Source organism: Lissotriton vulgaris, chromosome 3_1 (genome assembly GCF_964263255.1).
Source record: "Lissotriton vulgaris chromosome 3_1, aLisVul1.2, whole genome shotgun sequence".
Taxonomy (NCBI): Eukaryota; Metazoa; Chordata; class Amphibia; order Caudata; family Salamandridae; genus Lissotriton; species Lissotriton vulgaris.
The window spans coordinates 179,929,758-179,947,894 of record NC_141689.1 but is presented as its reverse complement, the minus strand read 5'-3'; the positions used below and the strand labels follow the sequence as shown (position 1 = coordinate 179,947,894).

The following is an 18,137-nucleotide window of genomic DNA, read 5'->3' as shown; positions in this document are numbered from 1 at the left end:
GGTCACAGAACCATGAGAGGGGATAGGGCCTGGGGAGAAGCACTGCCAACGTTACTGAGCCATTGAGGAGGGGTACCGGAGGGCCTGGTGCAGAGTTACTGACAGGGTTACCGGAGGGCCTGGTGTAGAGTCACTGACAGGGTCAAAGACCCATGAGGGGGGATAGGAATTTCAACGTTACTGAGCCAGGGGGAGGGTTACTGGAGGGCTTGGTTCAAAGTTACTGACAGGGTCACTGGAGGGTCTGGCTTAGAGTCACTGACAGGGTCACCGGAAGGCCTGGTGTAGAGTCACTGACAGGGTCACAGAACCATGAGAGGGGATATGACCAGGGGAGAGGCACTGTCAACGTTACTGAGACACGGAGGAGGGTTATCAAAGGGCCTGGTGCAGAGTTACTGACAGGGTTACCGGAGGGCCTGGCATAGAGTCACTGACAGGGTTATCAGAGGGCCTGGTGCAGAGTCACTGACAGGGTTACAGAGCCACAAGAGGGTACTAGTGACCGGGGAAGGGGATAGGGCCAGGGGAGAGGCCCTGTCGGTGTTACTGATCCATAGGAGAGGGTCACCGGAGGGCCTAGAGCAGAGTTACTGACAGGGTCACTAGAGGGCCTAGAGCAGAGTTACTGACAGGGTCACTGGAGGGCCCAGTGCAGAGATACTGACAGGGTTACAGAACCACGAGAGGGCACTAGTGACTGGGGAAGGGGATAGGGCCAGGGGTGAGGCACTGTCTGTGTTTCAGCGTTACTTATTCACAGGAGAGAGCCTAGAGCAGAGTTACTGACAGGGTTACCGGAGAGCCGGGCGTAGATTCACTGACAGCTTTACAGAGGGTACTAGTGGCCAGTCAAGGGGATACTGCCTGGGGAGAAATACTGTCAGTGTTACTGATCAACGGGAGAGGGTCACTGGACAGCCTAATGCAGAGTTACTGACAGGGTTACCGGAGGGCCTGGCGTAGAGTCACTGACAAGGTTACAGAGGGTACTAGTGACCAGGGAAGAGGCACTGTCAACGTTACTGAGCCACGGGGGAAGGATACCGGAGGGCCTGGTGTCGAGTTATTGGCAGGGTTACCCAAGGGTCTGGTGCAGGGATACTGACAGGATTACCGGAGGGCCTAGAGAAGATTTACTGAGAGGGTTATTGGAGGGCCTGGCATAGAGTCACTGGCAGGGTTACAGAACTATGAGAGGGTACTAGTGATCGGGAAAGGGATAGGACCAAGGGAGATGCTCTGTCATCGTTACTGAGCCACAGAAAAGGATTACCAGAGGGCCTAGTGCAGAGTAACTGACCGGATTCCCTGGGGAGGGGGGACCTAGAGCAGAGTTACTGACAGGGACCTGCGGGCCTAGTATGGAGTTACTGACATGGACACTGGAGGGGCTAATAAATAGTTATTGACAGGGTTACTGGAGGGCCAAGTCTTGGGATAGGGTACCTGACAGAGCCTCAATGAGAGGACAGGGATGATTGACTAATAGGGTTACTGAGCCAGAGGGACTGGGTTAAGGGAGGATCTGATGGAGGGTCACTAGCAGGATTTCAGGACCATGGGTGATGAGAAATGACGTGGAGTGAGTGGGACTAGGATTATTGAGACAGGCTTCAGTGAGTCACCCATGGGTCACTGAGCTAGGAAGTAGTTTATCACAGGGCCCGGTGGAGAGTCGCTGGCGTGGAGAGGCCAGTACTCCTCTAGGATTACTGAGAGTACCAAAAGAGAACCAATAGAGCACAGAAAATGGTTACCCTTGGGCCTGGTGGAGAACCATAAAAAAAGTTAGAGAGTCATGAAAGAGGATAACGGCGAGAAAGAGTGTTTTACTGCAAGGACACTGGGGCGATTCACTGGTGGGGTTACCGAGTCAGGCAGAGGGTTCCAGGAGGGCCCGCTGCAGATTCACTAACAGGATTACATAAGGATGCCTGACAGAGACTGAGGTAGAGAGACAGAGGGCCTGCTCGAGACCACCTGACAGGTTTACCTTGCCGTGGGAGAGGGTTCCTGATGGGGATGAGGGGCAGAGGATTACTGAGAGGACCAGGGGATAAGTATTTGGAGGGTTTATAGAGCCACGCCACTGGATTACTTGAGGGCCTGATGTTGGTGCCGCAGTCCCTGATCCTTGCAGAGAGCGCCTGACAATGAACTGGGGAAGAGGATTCCTGAGGGGACCTCGGTGATTAACTGAGGGGGTTATTGGGTAAGGGGGGCAGGTTACTTGAGAGCCTGGTGGAGACTCACTAACATGGATACATAAGAGTACCTGATGGGGGAAACAGACGAGAGTGCCTGGTGGACAGACAGTGACGGGGATTCATAGGGTACCTTATGCAGGTATATATGGAGGTGGAGAGGGGTCCTGCCACACTAGGGAGTCAATGATAATAACGGGTATGTGTTGGGTGGGACCCAACAGTAAAGGCCAGGGAAGTGTTTACTGGCATAAAGGTAGCAAGGGTAGTTACTGAACTAATAACAGCAAGGGTGAAGAAAAACATTAACAGGATACTGGTAGATCACTGGGGTGAGTGTCCTAGTCAGAGGGGTCACTTCAGAATGTGTGGGTGTTATTGACAGCAGCAGGCAGGCGGGATTAGGGCACTGAATTCACATGAAAGAACCAGGAGCAGAAATGTTTTCATTTTTGTTTTTATGTTTTATATAACATGTGCTGTTCCACATTATTTTCGCTGCCGCAGAGAAGGAATGGCTGAGCATTTGTGTTTGTTTCTTGAATCTCTGCATTTCTCAGCGCTTCTTTGTCCATCGAGTTCCTGTTTTCTTACCTGGCACGATCAGTTTCCGTACTAGGTATGTTGAATGTCGAGGTGCAGAGCTATTTGATGTGATGCATGCAGACTAGGAGGAGGGGTGAAAGTCTAGGCAGACGGCGAGAGTAGCCAACAGGCTATGGAAAGAGAGGTAAGCGACCAAGTGAGCAGAGAGACTGGCATGGGAGAGTCACTAGCCGGACCAGTAGAGATCGCTGCTCCTGGACAGGGAGAGAACGGAAGTCAAGGACTGCTTGCGTCAGAGCGAGAGTGACAAGGAAGAGCAGCATGGACGGGAGACGATGGTCACTGACTGAGTTTTGACAGTGGGTGAGTTACTAACCGAACTGACAGAGAGAGGGGAGGGGGTCAGTGGCAGGGTTGTGAATCACTGACTGCATTAGAAAAGTTCAAAGGTAGGCATATTGCCAGGACATGGGTGAAGGGAGGGTCACCAGCAAAGCCCTGAGTGACAGTCACCTGTGGCACTACAGAAGTATTCACGTATACGCATACTGCCAGGACCTGGATGAAGGGAGCTGTCACAGGAAGTGCCAGGGATCAGCCACTGACAGTACAGGACTAGAGAGAGGAGGTGACTGGGTAGGGAGAGTCACTGGCAGAAAGCATTTGACACTCTCCACCACCACACCCTACTTCAAAGTCTCCAGAATCTGGGAGTCCATGAAAATGATTTAAAATGGATTGCTTCTCTTCTTATCTCACAGATAAAGTGTCATCTACCTACCACCTTTCACATCACATCCTCACACACAATACTATGGTGTTCCTCAGGGGTCCATCATATCCCCTTGATTATTCAACTTCTACCTAACCGCTTCACAAAGCCTGATTAAATCATTCAACCTCACCCGTTACAACACGAGATGACTCTGATAGAATGTTTTTAATGAATAGTCCGAAAGACTTCTACAATTCAAAACTTGATTACTGCCTTCATGCCATAAACACATGGATAATGAATAACCATCCATAGCTCAATACTGAAAAAACAGATTATGAGCTGCTGACAATGGCAAAAATACTGGCCTCAATTCATCCAAAATGCTGCTGCAAGGCTTCTTCTCTGCCTGCACCCAAGAGAACGCATGACCCCAGTCCTGCAATTGCACCACTGGCTACCTATGGCTAGAAGGGCAATGTTCAAGGCACTCTGCATTATCAACAGAGCCTCCAAAGGAAAAGGACAGCTACACCTACAAGTTAAATTCCATCAATACAAAGACTGCGTTCCCGCTTCCCACACTCATAATCACACCATTTTACTATAAGAAATCGGTAAGAGGCACTGCTTTCCTAGTACAAGCCGCCAAGCTCTGGAACTCACTACCAGCCAGCATTAGAAGCATCCAGGGGCATATACACTTGTGAAGACAGGTTAAATATGGGTATTTTCTAAACAACTGCACCACTCCACAACCCATCAACAGAGCCCAGAAATACCGTTGCACCCTCAAGCTCAATCCTTACAGTTTGCAGATTAGGAACAACCCAACTAGTAAACTATTTCGATATGCAGGTAAGCTACGAAGGGCTGACCTATGGTTTGCTGTTGGATTATATAGACATGAGGTTTAATAAATAATAGCTATGGCCCACAATAGTACTTAAATCATAATATGCAGCGTTCAGCAGCAAACTGTAAGTTCTACCTCTCAGATTCACATAAAACGTACCTGCTATGAGCGTTGTCCATCACCAGTACTGCACATCCATAAAACTGACTTCACCAAATGAACAGGCATGAATAACTGAAGAGATCTGTCACACACTGCTGGACTAATCAGAGGACATTAATATAGTCCAGCACTGCAAGTCCCAAATATCTATACAGTCTGACCGCTTCTTTATATCTCACAATGATACTAAGATATGGGATGATAGTAACATTGGCCAGCCCAAGAGATCGCTCCACGTCTCTCTCCCGTCAACCATGCCAGCTCTGGAACAAAACTATACACAAAATCTCAGGTTGTACAACACAATGCAGTAACCAGCTAAGAAGACTATAATTATAACAAATACCATATAACGACCCATAGAGCTCTTCAAACCTACCACTATCTTGAAGGCCATAAAACTGCGTGCCTGACACACTTCATCATCCACCACATTGCTATGCGCTGCCTGCGTCCCATCACAAGAAAACTGCACCTCGGTGGTCATCACGCACGACATGAAAACACTTCCCACGTAGGAACAAAACAAAGACATTACACTTTCAACCACACACCCAACACGGTGTAGCACACTACCCAAGGAGGCAAGCGCTGCAGCACTCCACATAGGAGTAGTAAGCGCTATATAAATGCTGCAATTCAATACAATCCAACTGTGGTTGTCAGTCTTGCTGACGACACTAGGGAAGTTTTCATGGATAGACATACTGCCAGGACATGGGTAAAGGGAGGGTGTCACCCCCAGAGCCCTGGGTGGCAGTCACTGACGTTTTCATGGATAGGCATACTACCAGGACATGACATGGGTGAAGGGAGGGTGCTACGGGCAGAGCTGGGGGTTCAGTCTTACTGATGACACTAGTGAAGTTTTCATGGACAGACATACTGCCAGGATAGGAGTGAAGGGGTCACCCCCAGAGCCCTGGGTGGCAGTCACTGGCGGCACTTCTGACGTTTTCTTGGCTAGGCATACTATCAGGACATGGGTGATGGGAGATGGCACGGACAGTGCCAGGGATCAGTAAGTGACATTACAGCACGGGAGGGAGAGGGGTGAGTGAACCGGAGGGACAGTGCAGCTAGTCAATGACAAGACAGAGGCGAGGGGGCCTCTGACAGTACAGTAAAGAGGGCAGTTACTAAGCAACCCACCATCCAACCCGTGGCGGGCGGTCAGTACCAGCACTGACAGCACTCCAAGAGAGAGCAGTAAAGTGAAGTGGCGCTACTCGCTTGGGTGAAGACATAGAGGGGAACAGACAATGATGGGTGAGAGGGTTACTCATAAGATCGGTGCCAGGCAAAGGGATACCCTGTACTGGCGAGTGCGGCATTAAAGAGACAAGCCAGGGTTCCTGGTCCAGCCAGGTGAGAAGGGAGGGAGATGTCGGGAATTGTGACTGACTAGACCCGCAGAAAGAGAAGGGAGCGCTGGATATTGGACTTAAAGGGTGAAGAGAAAGAGTATTTTTGGTTGAGTGTGGGGCAGAATGGTAGAAATAAGGGGCAATACGCGAGGGTATTGTGTAGCCATTAAGACAATTGGCGAAGGACGGACATGGTGAAAAGAGATGGAATGTGAAAAGAAAAAAATGCGAGTGCGAGGAAGCAATGGACAGAGACAACAACGTACGAGCGGGCAAAAAGACGAAAATAATATGATAAAAAACAGCAAACGGAAAAGAGAATGTCTGGAACGAGCTAGTCAAAGCTGAGTTAAATGCGTTTAATAAACGAAAATTAAAATAAAAGTGAATCGTAAACGTGTTAAAAACGTTGTATACGGAAAAAACGAAAGGCAAACTGCTGTGAGGATTGGCAACAAGAGAGCAAAAAAAACAAAAAAAGGTTACCAACAAGGGGAAATTTAGAAAGAGAAACCGCTAGTGAGACAAACAACAGATGCAACTCGGGCATATAAAAGAACTGACGGCAAAAAAATATAACAGAATACAGGCACTGCTTCAGGAGTATGCAAGCAACTCAAGACATTGGAATCGAAAGAAGAAAAGTTACAAACATAAAAACGCACACCATGGAAGAGAGAAAGTGTGTAAAAAATAGGATACACCATGGAAGAGAGAACATGTGTAAAAAAATAGCGATGTGCAACTGCAATAACTACAATTGGAGGGAAAAGAAGGACGTAAAAATAAACGGCACAAACAAAAGAACGGAAACGGTAACACAATAATAACGAAAAAGTGTGAGAAGGGCGCGAAAGAGTTCAGTAAAAAACAATTAGAGAATTGAAAAATGTATGCAACAATAAATCTGGACGGGAAAGGGAAACTCGGAGAAGCAGACAGCCATCATCACTGGCTGCATAGAAAAGAAGAAGACAAAAGGAAACGCGAACTGCGGAAAACACAAAAGTGGAGTTCGAAAAATTGCCCGAAAATTCATTTATTAAGAAAGATGAGGTGTGGGCTCTGTCCATCGGCGGACCCCGCTGTAAACACGATTGCGTAGGAGTCGGGGCTCTGGAATTAGGAGTGGGGGCTTGTAAATTAGGTCTGTAGGCACCCCAGAAGAATACGGGTACGGTAGCCAGAGTGCCTGGGTGGGGTAATACGAGGGGGTGAGGTCCATTCTTTTCATTGCACCCTTCTCTGCCGGGCTGCTCGCTCCGCCGAGCTGAGCCTCCCCTCCCTCCATTACCCCTCAAAAGCTCCACTTTTCCACAACCTGCCCCTCTCCCTTCTCATGCTCGGTTTTTGCAGAAAACGTTGTTTCCACCAACACCCAAGGCCCTTGTCTTAATTTACGTTTTAATACTATGCTAGTAAGATTGGGGGAACAATGATGTGCATGCTTCAAGGGGCAGTAAGAGTGAGGGAACAATGATGTGCATACTTCAAGGGGCGGTAAGAGTGAGGGAAAAATGATGTGCATGCTTCAAGGGGCAGTAAGAGTGAGGGAACAATGATGTGCATGCTTTGTGGGGCAGTAAGAGTGAGGGAACAATGATGTGCATACTTCAAGGGGTGGTAAGAGTGGGGGAACAATGATGTGCATGCTTCGTGGGGCGGTAAGAGTGAGGGAACAATGATGTGCATACTTCAAGGGGCGGTAAGAGTGAGGGAACAATGATGTGCATACTTCAAGGGGCGGTAAGAGTGGGGGGAACAATGATGTGCATGCTTCAAGGGGCAGTAAGAGTGAGGGAACAATGATGTGCATACTTCAAGGGGCGGTAAGAGTGAGGGAACAATGATGTGCATGCTTCAAGGGGCAGTAAGAGTGAGGGAACAATGATGTGCATGCTTTGTGGGGCAGTAAGAGTGAGGGAACAATGATGTGCATACTTCAAGGGGTGGTAAGAGTGGGGGAACAATGATGTGCATGCTTCGTGGGGCGGTAAGAGTGAGGGAACAATGATGTGCATACTTCAAGGGGCGGTAAGAGTGAGGGAACAATGATGTGCATACTTCAAGGGGCGGTAAGAGTGGGGGGAACAATGATGTGCATGCTTCAAGGGGCAGTAAGAGTGAGGGAACAATGATGTGCATACTTCAAGGGGCGGTAAGAGTGAGGGAACAATGATGTGCATGCTTCAAGGGGCAGTAAGAGTGAGGGAACAATGATGTGCATGCTTTGTGGGGCAGTAAGAGTGAGGGAACAATGATGTACATACTTCAAGGGGCGGTAAGAGTGAGGGAACAATGATGTGCATGCTTCAAGGGGCGGTAAGAGTGAGGTTACAATGGTGTGTATGCTTTGTGGGGCGGTAAGAGTGGGGGAACAATGATGTGCATGCTTTGTGGGGCGGTAAGAGTGAGGGAACAATGATGTGCATGCTTCAAGGGGCAGTAAGAGTGAGGGAACAATGATGTGCATACTTCAAGGGGCGGTAAGAGTGAGGGAACAATGATGTGCATGCTTTGTGGGGCGGTAAGAGTGTGGGAACAATGATGTGCATGCTTCAAGGGGCGGTAAGAGTGAGGGAACAATGATGTGCATGCTTCGTGGGGCGGTAAGAGTGGGGGAACAATGATGTGCATGCTTTGTGGGGCGGTAAGAGTGGGGGAACAATGATGTGCATGCTTCAAGGGGCGGTAAGAGTGGGGGAACAATGATGTGCATGCTTTGTGGGGCGGTAAGAGTGGGGGAACAATGATGTGCATGCTTCAAGGGGCGGTAAGTGTGAGGTTACAATGGTGTGTATGCTTTGTGGGGCGGTAAGAGTGGGGGAACAACGATGTGCATGCTTTGTGGGGTGGTAAGAGTGAGGGAACAATGATGTGCATGCTTCGTGGGGCGGTAAGAGTGTGGGAACAATGATGTGCATGCTTCAAGGGGCGGTAAGAGTGAGGGAACAATTATGTGCATGCTTTGTGGGGCGGTAAGAGTGGGGGAACAATGATGTGCATGCTTCGTGGGGCAGTAAGAGTGAGGGAACAATGATGTGCATGCTTTGTGGGGCGGTAAGAGTGGGGAAACAATGATGTGCATGCTTCAAGGGGCGGTAAGAGTGAGGGAACAATGGTGTGCATGCTTTGTGGGGCGGTAAGAGTGGGGGAACAACGATGTGCATGCTTCGTGGGGCGGTAAGAGTGAGGGAACAATGATGTGCATGCTTTGTGGGGCGGTAAGAGTGTGGGAACAATGATGTGCATGCTTCAAGGGGCGGTAAGAGTGAGGGAACAATGATGTGCATGCTTTGTGGGGCGGTAAGAGTGGGGGAACAATGATGTGCATGCTTTGTGGGGCGGTAAGAGTGGGGGAACAATGATGTGCATGCTTTGTGGGGCGGTAAGAGTGGGGGAACAATGATGTGCATGCTTTGTGGGACGGTAAGAGTGGGGGAACAATGATGTGCATGCTTCAAGGGGCGGTAAGAGTAAGGGAACAATGGTGTGCATGCTTTGTGGGGCGGTAAGAGTGGGGGAACAACGATGTGCATGCTTCGTGGGGCGGTAAGAGTAAGGGAACAATGATGTGCATGCTTTGTGGGGTGGTAAGAGTGTGGGAACAATAATGTGCATGCTTCGTGGGGCGGTAAGAGTGAGGGAACAATGATGTGCATGCTTCGTGGGGCGGTAAGAGTGTGGGAACAATGATGTGTATGCTTTTTGGGGCGGTGAGTGTTATAACAATGACGTGTATGCTTCGTGGGGCGGTAAGAGTGAGGGAACAATGATGTGCATGCTTCGTGGGGCGGTAAGAGTGAGGGAACAGTGATGTGCATGCTTCGTGGGGTGGTAGGAATGTGGGAACAATGATGTGCATGCTTCATGGGGTGGTAAGGGTGAGAAAACAATGATGTGCATGCTTCGAGGGGCGGTAAGAGTGTGGGAACAATGATGTGCATGCTTCAAGGGGCGGTAAGTGTTAGGGAACAATGGTGTGAATGCTTCGTGGGGCAGTAAGAGTGAGGGAATAATGATGTGCATGCTTCGTGGGGCGGAAGGAGTGTGGGAACAATGATGTGCATGCTTCATGGGGTGGCAAGAGTGAGGAAGCAATGATGTGCATGCTTCGAGGGGCGGTAAGAATGTGGAAACAATGATGTGCATGCTTCAAGGGGCGGTAAGGGTGAGGGAGCAATGATGTGCATGCTTCGTGGGGCATTAAGAGTGTGGGAACAATGATGTGTATGCTTCATGGGGCAGTAAGAGTGTTGGAACAATGATGCGTATGCTACGTGGGGCGGTAAGAGTGAGGGAACAATGATGTGCATGCTTCGTGGGAAACAATTATATGCAAGGGTCGAGGGGCAGTAAGAGTGCAGGAACAATGACATGCTTGGGTCGTGCAGGAAGTTTGAAGGAACAATTTGGTGTTTGGTTTGGGGCAGTAAGAGTGAGGGAGCAATGATACACATAGGTCAAGAAGTAGTAAGAGTGGGGGAACAACAATATGCATGGGTCGTGGCAGTAAGAGTGCAGGAACAATGATATGTATGGACCAACAGGCTGTAAGAGTTGGGGAACAATGAAGCGCATGGATCGACAGGCAGTAAGAGTAAGGGAACAATGATACGCATGGATCGACAGGCAGTACGAGCGAGGGAATAATGATATGCATGCGTCGACAGGCAGTAAGAGTGAGGGAACAATGATACGCATAGATCGACAGGCAGTAAGAGTGAGGGAACAATGATATGCATGGGTCGACAGGTAGTAAAAGTGAGGGAACAATGATATGCATGGGTCAAGGGGCAGCAGGAGTGAAGGAGCAATGATATGCATGGGTCAAGGGGCAGTAGGAGTGAAGGAGCAATGATATGCATGGATCGAGGGGCAGTAGGAGCGTGGGAACAATGATATGCATTGGTCGAGGGGCATTAAGATTGAGGGAACAATGATACACATGGATCTAGAAGAAGTAAGAGTGAGGGAGCAATGACAAATATGGGTCAAGAAGAAGTAAGAGTGAGGGAGCAATGATACACATGGGTCAAGAAGTAGTATGAGTGGGTCATGGCAGTAAGAGTGCAGGAACAATGATATGTACGGATCAAGAGGCAGTTCCAGTGAGGGAACAATAATATGTATGGATCAAAAGGCAGTACTAGTGAGGGAACAATGATACACATGGATCAATGGCCTGTAAAATTGAGGGAACAATGATATGCATGGTTGAGGGGCAGTAAAAGTGTGAAAACAATTATATGAGTGGGTCGAGGGGCAGTAAGATTGAGGGAACAATGATATTCACGGTTGAGGGGCAGTAAAAGTGTGGAAACAATTATACAAGTGGGTCGAGGGGCGGTAAGAGTGCAGAAACAATTATAGGCATGGGTTGAAGGGCAGTAGATGCAGAAATAATGATATGAGTGGGTTGAGGGGCAATAGGACTAAGGGAACAATGATATGCATGGGTCGACAGGCAGTAAGAGTGAGGGAACAATGATACACATGGGTCAACAGGTAGTAAGAGTAAGGGAACAAAGATACACATGGATTGACAGGCAGTAAGAGTGAGGGAACAATGATACGCCTGGGTCGACGGGCAGTAAGAGTGAGGGAACAATGATACGCATGGGTCGACAGGCAGTAAGAGTGAGGGAACAATGATATGCCTGGGTCGACAGGCAGTAAGAGTGAGGGAACAATGATACGCATGGGTCAACAGGCAGTAAGAGTAAGGGAACAATGATGCGCATGGGTCGACAGGCAGTAAGAGTGAGGGAACAATGATACGCCTGGGTCGACAGGCAGTAAGAGTGAGGGAACAATGATACGCATGGGTCGACACGCAGTAAGAGTGTGAGAACAATTATATGAATGGGTGTAGAGTCAAAAACAGTGAGGGAACAATAATATGCAAGTGGTAGCATGGCAGCGGGATGAGGAGACCATGATATGCGTGGGTTAAGATAACCTGAGTGAGACCAGAACATGCATGAGTGTGGGAGCAGGAGTGAGACCAAGACATGCTTTGGTTGGAGAAGTAGAAATTAAGAGTCTGAGATGTGGTGGAAGGCAGCATGGGTGTGGGGGAGGGTGCCAGGAGTAAGACCAGGACATGGATGGGTGTGGGGGAGGTGCCAGGAGTGAGACCAGGACAGGCATGGGTGTGGGGAGGGCGCCAGGAGTGAGACCAGAACATGCATAGGTGTACGGGAGGGTGCTAGGAGTGAGACCAGGACATGCATGGGTGTGGGGAGGGTGCCAGGAGTGAGACCAGGACATGCATGGGTGTGGGGAGGGCGCCAGGAGTGAGACCAGGACATGCATGGGTGTGGGGAGGGCTCCAGGAGTGAGACCAGGACATGCATGGGTGTGGGGAGGGCTTCAGGAGTGAGACCAGGACATGTGTGGGGAGCAGGAGTGAGACCATGGGTTAGTGCAGTAGACGTGTGGCCAGCAGGAGTGAGACCAGGGCGTGCATGGGTTTTAACAGTCGGAGTGGGGTGACTGGGATAGAACACACGTCCTTGGAACCAGATCGAACTTTAGAAAAGTGACACTCAGCTAGCGCTGTGTCCCTTCACTCCCCCGACACCCCACGTTTGTAGATTCATAGAGTGTGGCATAACACCCGTGGAGGGATCCAGGCGCTGTCCGTGGGCACGGAGATTAAGTGATTTGCCAAGAATCACAGGTTGCTGAGCCGACGCGAGACTCAACCCCGGATCCGCAGCTCCCGCGTCGGCAGCTCCGGTCGCTGCATCCATCTGAACCGTACGTTGTTTGCCGTCTTTCTGAACCTACTCTTCAGCACTCCTGATATCTTGTCTAAGACAGGGGGTGATCCTATCACGAGCAACGCGGAGGAACCCCCAGAAGGGACACACGCGAAGTAACCCGGAGAAATATCTAGCAGGACGATTAGAGAATCTGATTAAAGCCCTACATTTAAACAGTTGAGTGTGGGAAAAGTGACCCCCAACTAGAGCAGGGTGTCAAAGAAGTGACACAGATCCACGCGCACTTCAGACGCCCCCCAACCTCCCCCCTCCCCCCTCCCCCCCCCCCATTCACAGTAATTAGCAGCATAGCGCTCCCATGCAGGACGAGGTGACTTCTCGGCGCTGCGCAGCACAGATCCACGCGCACTTCAGACCACCCACTTCAAAGTGATCCGTAGCACAGCGCTTTAATGCAGGACGGGGTGGCTTCTCGGCGCTGCGCAGCACAGATCCACGCGCACTGCAGACCCCCCCCCACCCCCCACTTCAAAGTGATCCGCAGCACAGCGCGTTCATGCAGGACGGGGTGGCTTCTCGGCGCTGCGCAGCACAGATCCACTCGCACTTCAGACCCCACCCCCTTCAAAGTGATCCGCAGCACAGCGCTCCCATGCAGGACGGGGTGGCTTCTCGGCGCTGCGCTTACCAGGGGAGACTTGGTGGCCACGGTGGTGTTGTCAACCATGCTGCCGCCGCCTGTGCCCGCGGCTCCCCCGGCGCCCTCCTCCTGTGCCGCTGTCCGAGGGCCCGGGGGCGGGGGGTCCGTGTGCCCGATGCTGCCCGGCTGGGGGTCCCTGGCGCTCCGTGCCGCTCCGCTGTGCCTGCAGTGCTCCGGGGGCGGCCTGCGGGGGTGCTGATGGGGGTCCCGGGCGGTCCGTGCAGCCCCTCGCTCACGCGCAGTGCCCGGATCTCACTATCTCACCGGATTGTCGTTGATCTCTCTTTGATTCTGTTGCCCGGAGCCCCGGAGGGTGTTTTTTTTTCCCTCCCCCCTCTGTTTTTCTCTTTTTTTTTTTTTGTTTGCAACAAGTGGCAGGCCCGGCGGAGAGTGGCCGTGCAGCAGGGACCGGCCTCTCTGCTGCCATTTGCTAACAACACGTCAAGGGAGTGCTCGGGGGAGGGGTAGAGGGGTGGAGGGCCGGCTCTGCTGACAGAAGCGAGAGAGGGCGCTGCCGTCGGGGGCGAGCACAGGCTGCTGCTGGAGCCCACGGGAGGGAACCCCAGCACTCCCGCAGGACGCCCGCACACACGCCCGAGGAAAGGGGGTGCATCCTCCCTACCGTGCACCCCTGCCCGGTCCCTCACACCACCTCTGACGGACGGTGGAGGGCTAATGTGGGGGCGCCCCACGCACGCCCGAGGATGGGGCTGCTGTGCACCCCTGCCCGGTCCCTCACACCACCTCTGGCGGGCGGTGAAGGACTACTGAGCGGGGCACCCCACTGCACGCTCTCTAAATGGGGGGGCTACCGTGTCCCCTGCCAGGGCGGAGGATGGGGCCGCACTCTGCCCGGTCCTCCCCACCCTTATAGGATGGTGAACGTCTACTCTGTGGGGCGCCCCTCGCTAGACTAGACATCACCGAGGCTGGGGGGCTACCGTGCACCCCCGCCCGGGCGGCACACTGCTCGACTCCCCTCCCTTTCCACTTCTTTGGAGTTCACGCGCACCCTCCCCCCGCCGCCGTAGGATGGGGGGTCCGTGCGAGCGCCTCCGGGGTTAGTGGCGGCTCCCGTGCGTTGGGTGGGTGGCCAGCCACTATGGTGGGGGCTCTCCTCAGCAGACCCTGAATCCTTAGTCTGTCTGAGGCCCCCCCTGGTGGACACCTCGGCCACCCTTGGTGCTGGCGGCGGGTTGTGTTGAACCCCCAGATCGTGTCTGTGCTGGTGCTCCCCTAAGAGATATATTATTTGGGGGGGGGGGGGGGGGGGGTGGTACAGTGCCCATATACTACCTTATTGGCGGGGGACGGGGAGCTCCTGGGGGCGAGTTTTCTCCCATCACCACCGGGCACTGGCCTCGGGCATCCCTGGGTGGAAAAAGCGCACCCCAAAGGTGGCCATGGGCTACCGAGGCTGGTCATTGGCGAGCGTTTATTGCTGTCTTCTGCAGCGCGGGACCCATGGACTTCGAGCGCTTTGTGTGTAACGAGAGAAGTAGGGAAAGGTAGCTTCAATCTCATAGCGCCGATGTCAGATTCAGGATCTGGGGTTCTGCCCTGTACCACCCGCACTACATTCTGGTAATGACAGGTTAGTTCCCGGAATGGGGAATAACTACACAGATTCAGTAATACCGTTTTTTTTTGGGCAGTTTCAGGGAGACACCCTCCGACATGTTCTCCCAGCTCAGGGGTCGGACATGGGCAGGCTGCTTCCCGCAGGCCCTGCTCATGTAGCATGAAAGAGGGGTCCCGTGTCTTCCGGGCCAGAGTTATTCGCCCACAGTTTGCAGTCCCGATGCCCGGAGACACGTGGAATTGCAGGGCATGGGATATCTCCTTGACTTGTTGTTCTCGCTCCAGATGCTGTGCCCCCTCTCCTAACGGGGGCCTCAGTGGGAATCTTTTGAAGCATTAAACACCCCTTATACGTTTTTCTCTATTAAATCGGGAAATGTAACTAACTGTAACTACACGCTTCAAACTAACTCTTAATTGTAACCTGTTTGGCATCCTGGCCTTTGAACTATCCTTAGCCTAAGTTTTACCACTCCTACGCATCACCGTTACCCTAGACTCTAAATCCCAATTCTATGGTTACAACGATTCCGTAATATACAACTAACCCATACCCCAACCCTAGTGTAAGAGTTTTCATTTACTAACGTTCACCTCATCCTTTCCTATTTGTTAAGCTAATCCTTTCTGTTTTTCTCACTTTTTGTTTTTCACTATTTTTATTTCTTGTGTTTTCGTACTTGCAACCTAAAAACAAATCATGACTTGGATGTCCATGTATGGTAACGGATAACATACAGTAAGCAGCATTGGCAGTAAGGGGCCGAGAGGGCCCAGAATCCACCGTACCCCGCTGTGAGCGGCTGCATAATGTAGATCATACAAGTCACCAACAGTACATACAGGCCTCAGTCCTGGGGCGAGAGCTCTCTAAAAGCCAGTGTTGGAGGATCATATTTTAGGAACTCAGCCTGCGTCCCGCAGGTTACAAGCAGATCTTTGCTACAGGTGCCCCATCTCCTGAGCTATCTTGCAATCTTTCTGGAAAGACAAGACGTACACGTTAAAAACAAAGCTCCAGGGTTTGCTAAATTTACAGCTGAGTAGGACAAAGCTACTGGAAGGCCATTCCAATTGGTTACTGTTTAAACCTACTAAAATGAGCAAAGTTTGCTTACATTGTCATGTAGAACCAAGTGAGTAAAGAAAAGTTAGAACACATGTGCAAGCTTATTATGCAGCAAACGTGATGCTTGTGAACAGGCCCAAGACAGAGATAAGACATGTAGAGCATGGCGTCCATATCTCGTCTGCGTTTGTGAATGAGGCCTTCCTGCCAGAATCCAGATCCGAGTATATAGACCCTAGGGATGCCCAGTGTCATACAGCGGCCTGGGCCGCGTGCTCACGTTTTCAAGTCTGGGGGAGTCACACCAGACCATTTGCAAGCAATGTCTGTCTCATCCACCACAATACTCCTGTGTAGAAATGCTCTAGATCCAACATTTAGTAGAATGTTGAGCAGGGCAGATTAACAAGTGAGCTCAAGAGATTGACCTAGCCCTGGCATCAGTGAGTGAGCCATGCCACCCTAAAAGGTTTTTATTGCAGGGCATAGCCAGGCCATAGGCAGGAAGTACCCCTCTGGATTATTACATCTTAAGTCCATTGGGTGAGGAGTTTCGTTCATGCAGAGTAGATGTGTTGGAGGTAATTGGACTGGATTGATCTGAATTTGGCCGAGATTGTCATCTTCCTTGGAGCCATCAATGCATCTCATAACTCCTCGTCATTGAGCGGGCCAAGGTCTGCCTCCCACAGTGTGGAAAAGGACCGAGAGGTGATAATTATAGGTGACCAAGCTACTCCATGCTTGGTCGTTTCACCCATCAGTAGTTTTGGGTTCTAGGTCATCTTTACGAGGATACTGAAGAGAAAACTCCAGTTTATGGAAACAAAGGCTTAACCAGAGTCTGTGATAAGTAGGGCGAAGGGCCCCCTCAAGTGGTGCGCCAAGGCCAACGTTTTATGGAGACGTAGCGCGCTATATAAATCTCTTGACTTGACTTGACAAATGAGACGCCTCCTACAGTGGTTCAGCAACAAGCTCCTTTGTCCTGGGTCCACCAGAGAGTAAGACAGTTTGTCAGAACTTTAGCAAGAAATGCAACCTCTATATTTAGTTAAGAGATGGGTCCGTATGAGGCACAGGAGTCAGTGGCTTGCCGGCCTTATGTATCACTGTAATCTCAGCCTCCCCAGGTCAGATTACAGCTGACAGTCAGCGACAGAGCTCTTGAAAAGTGCAAACATATGGGATTAATGCATCCAAGAGGCACTTTAAAAAATCATTTTTCTCCAAGCTCCCATGGTTGAAGATGGCCAGTTTCCTATCTCAGCTCCATAGTGCGTCTACGTTTGTCAGCACTGGCTTTGTCTAAAGAAAAACGCTGCACAGAAATGTTTGCAGATACAGAGTGGGTGGAAGAGCCTTCTCCTACGTCACAGCAAAGACCTGGAAGGAGCTCCGGGTGAACACCAGACGCTCCCCTACTCTGCACACCTTCAGGGAAAGCCTCCAGACCTGGCTTTTCGGCTGACTCGGAGCTACACCCCCTCCCTCTCCCAGCGCTTTGAGACCCTCACGGGTGAGCGGCGCGCTTTACAATTCCCTGATTGATTGATTGAGAATTGTCAGATGCAGCGTCCCGCAAAGCCCCCACCTGGGGATGGCTGCCCACCACACACAGGTTTGGTAATAATCAGCAAACGGCCACAGGTGCTACCAATACTCTGTGATTGGCTACTTTTAAGCACTACGGCCTGTCCAGTCAGGTGTCTGGAGTTGACTCCTGTAGTTAGGCAATCTTAGGGCGCGCCCGTTTTGTTTCTCTTGCGGTAGATGTGGTTCTATGTCGTCCATCACGACTTCAGATCTTGGTGTAGAGGAGTCTCCCATAGGAGAAATGTGAGGTGGGCAATCTGTGAGAGCAGTTCATGTGTGTCTGTGAGGAGGGCATGGTTCCTACATTAATGTAAAGTGCCAACGCCTAACATCAGCTGGCCCATAAGCCTGGCATCATTCAAAAACCATGCAGTAAATCTCCCCCAATCCATTCCTTTTGCCCATCAAGGTCCATCATGAGTGCCTTTGGTGAATGGTCCGCCCAGCCGCTGGCAAGAATATGTGTATTAACAACCCGTCCAAGGTTGGAGAGCGGCCTTTGGAAGTCGTCTAGCCTAGAAAGGGATGTATGAAGGCAAGAGTAAAACTTGAACCGTCATTCATTACAGTGAGAGAAGCCCCAAAGGTCACACAGGTCCCTTTATAA

The 18,137-nt window shown here is 51.0% G+C and overlaps 1 protein-coding gene across 1 annotated transcript in view; it reads right to left on the bottom strand.

The window, feature by feature from the left end:
- Nucleotides 1–13,509, bottom strand: part of ARID3C (AT-rich interaction domain 3C) — a 482,830-nt gene extending 469,321 nt beyond the window's left edge. Inside the window, exon 1 of the mRNA XM_086960272.1 lies at nucleotides 13,273–13,509. Coding sequence (XP_086816398.1) covers nucleotides 13,273–13,311 — 39 coding nt within the window. The 5' untranslated portion in view covers nucleotides 13,312–13,509. The remainder of the gene's footprint in view (nucleotides 1–13,272) is intronic.
- Between the last annotated feature and the right edge of the window lie 4,628 nt (nucleotides 13,510–18,137).